We start from the raw sequence: 4,880 nt of genomic DNA, 5'->3' as shown, positions 1-4,880 counted from the left end.
AACGCACGGGTCCACATTACTAATTATTTACCAACTATAGGTTATAAAACACTAAAACAACTTCAAAATTCCCATACTCTTTTTTCTATTTGGCTTAGCGTATCATCGTCTGCAAATATACAATGTCATTCGAATGCCGGTTACAACATATAACGAAAGAATACTGGAACAATAAAATAAGGGTTTAGTATTCAACAAAATGTTTAAGAAGGGCCAAAAGTAGAAAACGATTAATAGTTTAGGGTCTGTCTTCTTCGACAGAATGTTTGTCGTTGCTATCAGCTCAGCTACTTTTACTTTAAAAATATCATCACCTTCTTCCAGCACAGTCCATCGAACTAACAATATAATAATAATAATAATAATAATAATAATAATAATAATCATTAAGATTTAGATTCCTAAAAATCTTCACAATTTCATGTCAAATTCACAACAGATCATCACAATCAATCGAGTCTGAAGAACACCAAAACAATTTCACCACCACCACTATGCGTCCGTCACCGTCGTCACCGCCGCCGCACTCCGGCGACCGCTCAAACGACGTCGTAAAGCTAACAAACGGCAATGTTGCTGTTACTAGTTCTACTACTACTACTACTAAACAAGCAGAGTTAATTACACCGTACACTCAAAACCCTAACCCTAACCCTAATCCTAACAGTATATGGAGAGATTCAAGCTACGATTTCACCAACGACGGTGAGAAGTTCGACTTCGGAACCTCCGATACGACGTCGCCGCAGCAGTCGCCGGCGTTGTCGAGAATCCCGGAGAGTCCAAACAACTACGGTGTTCTTACACCGAAGGAAGTTAGGGTTTCGTTTCACGAAGAGGTTGTTGAGCCGCCGCCGCTCCGGCAGCGCTCCATCGCCAGTGGTCGCACCTCCGGCAGCGGCGGTGGTGGCGGTGGCAGTGGAGAAGAGGTAGTGGTTTGCTCGGCGAATGGTTCGTTTAAGCGGAAATCGAGTTTGATGCGAACAAAGACGAAATCGAGGCTGATGGATCCGCCTGAACCGGAGCAGAGGTCTGGTAAGACGCCGAGAGCTGGCGGTAGCGAATTGGATGAAGATGATCCGTTTCTGGATGATGATTTACCGGATGAGTATAAACAATTAAGGTATAGCAAATGGACTATACTTCAATTGCTTAGTTTAATATTGATTATTGCTGCTTTGATATGCACACTCACTATTCCATTTTTGGAGCATAAGATTTTGTATGATCTTGTATTGTGGAAATGGGGGGTGATGATACTGGTTTTGATATGTGGGAGATTGGTTTCCGGGTGGGGGATAAGGTTTATAGTGGTCTTGATAGAGCGAAATTTCGTACTCCGGAAACGCATTTTGTATTTCGTTTACGGGCTGCGAAAGGCTGTTCAGAATTGCGTTTGGTTAACGTTGGTTTTGATCGCGTGGCAATGCATATTCAATGATAAAGTCGAACGAGCGACAAAGGGGTCGCAGGTTTTGCCTTATGTGACCAGGGTTTGGGTTTGTTTGTTAGTCGCTACGGTTATTTGGCTGTTGAAAACGTTGTTCGTGAAGGTGCTTGCATCTTCCTTCCACGTGAGCACGTTTTTTGACCGGATCCAAGAATCTTTGTTCAACCAGTACGTTATCGAGTCACTTTCCGGTCCGCCGTTGATTGAGATTCAACACGAGCGGGAAGAAGAAGATAGAGTGATGGCAGAAGTTGAAAAGCTTCAGAAAGCCGGGGCCACTTTGCCAGCCGATCTTAAGGCAAATATATTCAAGAAAAGCGGGAGGTTTATCGGAACTCCGAAAACTAACACTCCTAAAACGGGTAAAAGCGGTAAATTTTCCGAAACTACTACGCCTAAAAAGGTTGATGAGGGGATTACTATTGATCACTTGCATAGGCTAAATCAGAAGAATATATCGGCTTGGAATATGAAACGGTTGATGAATATTGTGCGTACGGGTGTGTTATCTACTTTAGACGAACAATTGGATGATGGTGAGACTGCAGGTGAAATCACAAATGAAAAGCAGGCTAAGGTTGCAGCCAAGAAAATATTCCACAATGTTGCTAAACAAGGCTCCAAGTAAGTGTTAGTCTAGTGCTATTCGATTTTGCGTTTAATTTGTCGGACCCGTTGTTCGTGTTTGCTAATTGATTTGCTTGGGCAGGCGCATATATTTAGAGGACTTGATGCGTTTTCTGCGAGAGGATGAAGCTTTGAAGGCGATACGACTCTTTGATGCAGAAAGTGAAACGAAAGGAATCAGTAAAGGAACTCTCAAAAATTGGGTGGTACGGAACGGATACTTATTTTTTTTTTTGTTTCTGATAGAGGTGGCAAAACGCGTGGGTCATATGGGTCGGGTAACCAGTATTGTTTGGTACCAGGTGGCACAAATAAATTGGGATTGACTGGAAACACTTGTTTTCCATATTTTTTTTCTTTTTATTTATTTATAAATGAGAAAAATGCTAAAATCATCCATGCGGTTTAGTTATTTTTGCTTGTTCCATCCAGAATGTCTTTCTTATGCATTTGAGTTCTTCATGTTTGCGTTTTATTGTCATTTTCATCCTCGAATTTCGCAATTTATTGCGATTTTCGTCCCTCGAAATTAGGCCATCAGGGATGAAGGCAAGATTTAAAATTTTTAGGATGAAAATGGCGCATTAGGGACGAAAGGCGCAAAAGTGGTCAAACCTCAGGGACAAAAATGGCATTTTACTCTTTAGAAAATGATTAGTGTGTGAGTCATGATTAGAAAAGTTATATCGGTAAGTATAGTTTGACTTTTTAAATATAATGATTTATTTAAATCATGCTAAATTTTAAATAAAAAATAACCTGGATCGACCCGTTCATGAGGAAATGGGTTGAAGTTGCTACCCCTAATTTTCATTACTTGGTAAAAGTGAAGTGATGTGGTTGATGGAATTATCTTAAATAACTGTTATTTTTTCAGGTTAATGCATTCCGAGAACGAAGAGCCCTTGCGTTGTCTCTCAATGACACAAAGACAGCTGTAAACAAACTCCATCAAATGTTGAACGTAGTTGTCGGAGTTTTAATAATCATGATCTGGCTCCTTATACTTAAAGTGGCAACTACAAAAAACTTTATTTTCCTAAGCTCACAGCTACTTTTGGTAGTGTTCGTGTTTGGTAACACATGCAAGACAACATTTGAGGCCATTGTTTTCTTGTTTGTAATGCACCCATATGACGTGGGTGATCGTTGTGAAATCGACGGTGTTCAGGTAAACATATAAAAATATATTACACATGACAATCTCAACCTGTTTACTTATCAACACATTATCTTATAATAAGATTATTATTGTTTTAGTGCAATTTCTGTAATCTCATTTAACTTTTTAATTATATATTATCTATTTGAAAATAAAGAAAAAAAAAATGTTTTAGGTCAACCCAACCCAACCCAACCCGATGCCATCTTTATTTATATTATATTTCAAATTATGGACTTTTCTTGTCATGGTTATAATTTCAACGGTGCAATATTGCAGATGATAGTTGAGGAGATGAATATATTAACAACGGTTTTCTTGAGGTACGACAACCAAAAAATTATATACCCGAACAGTGTCTTGGCCACGAAACCAATTGCCAATTATTATCGTAGCCCGGATATGGGAGATGCCATTGATTTCTGTATACATGTATCAACTCCTGTTGAAAAGGTTGCTCTAATGAAGGAAAGGATAACAAGGTATGTCTAAATACTCATTTTTTATAACCATTAAGGCATGGGTCATTTATTACCCAAAAATTTCTATATAACCGGGGGGTCAAAAACGTATATACTAAAAAATTTCTATACGAAAACTATATATGACACTACTGAGCGAAAAGTTCGGGGGGTCGGGCGCCCCCTCCGCCCCTGAACCTAACGGTTTGTTTTTCTTTCAGCTACATTGAGAACAAGAGTGATCATTGGTACCCTGCACCACTGATTGTGGTGAGGGATGTTGAAGACATGAACCGGTTAAAGATATCAATATGGCTCTCCCACCGTATGAACTTCCAAGACATGGGTGAAAGATGGCAACGTAGAGCGCTTTTAGTCGAAGAAATGATTAAAATATTTAGAGAGCTAGATATTGAATACCGCATGCTCCCGGTTGACATCAATGTTCGTAACATGCCTACGTTGACCTCGAATCGACTCCCCTCAAATTGGTTAGCTTGCACAAATTGATCAGTTGAACTGCTTTGTTGATGAACCCATTAGGCATTGGGTGTAGTTTCCACCACTAGTATGAGGTGTATTTTAGTTTTGGACCGAGTGGAATGTGCAGGATCTATTTACTAGTAACAGGTTAATTGAATCAATAGCAATGTATATTATATATGCAGAAACTGTTATTTAAGTATTTTATTTTCTTTAAGCACCTTTTTGTTTTGACGAGCAACGACTATATATATATATAGCGAAAAACCAGCAAGAAGCTGGCGAACATACAAGAAAAGAATGTAAAAACGAATTTACACGATCATGGAAATATCAAAATCCACTTGAGCTTGTCTATAGTATCTTAAACGAGGAGCCTAAGCTAAAAACATAAACGGCCTTCGTCAGAGCCGTTTCAACGTTTTTGGAGGCCCTAACCAAACTACAGAGGTGAGGCCCTTTGAATAGGGATGACAATCAAACCCGAACCCAATGGGTAAACCCGAAACCCAACACATTTGGAACGGGTTTGGGGTCCAATTAATCGGGTTTGGGAATAGTTTTTATTTTTTTCGCGGGTTTGGGACGGGTTTAGGATTTAGTGATATACCCGTTTACCCGACCCAATTACCCGATAAAGTATACCCGATTGTATACCTGATATAATTTCTTTTATATTATTAATATGTATATATAT

The 4,880-nt window shown here is 39.2% G+C and overlaps 1 protein-coding gene across 1 annotated transcript; it reads left to right on the top strand.

Annotated features, from left to right (window-relative positions):
- The first annotated feature begins 328 nt into the window (after positions 1-328).
- On the top strand, positions 329-4,417 carry LOC110865971 (mechanosensitive ion channel protein 6). The gene is made up of 5 exons (XM_022115316.2): positions 329-2,074; positions 2,160-2,283; positions 2,955-3,248; positions 3,519-3,721; positions 3,922-4,417. Exons 1-5 carry the CDS (start codon positions 495-497, stop codon positions 4,208-4,210), a joined length of 2,490 nt encoding a protein of 829 aa, XP_021971008.1. The 5' UTR covers positions 329-494; the 3' UTR covers positions 4,211-4,417.
- The last annotated feature ends 463 nt before the right edge of the window (positions 4,418-4,880 follow it).

This window comes from Helianthus annuus, chromosome 6 (assembly GCF_002127325.2).
Source record: "Helianthus annuus cultivar XRQ/B chromosome 6, HanXRQr2.0-SUNRISE, whole genome shotgun sequence".
NCBI classification, from domain to species: Eukaryota; Viridiplantae; Streptophyta; class Magnoliopsida; order Asterales; family Asteraceae; genus Helianthus; species Helianthus annuus.
Note: the sequence above shows the minus strand (reverse complement) of the source record. Positions and strands in the feature narration are given on the sequence as shown.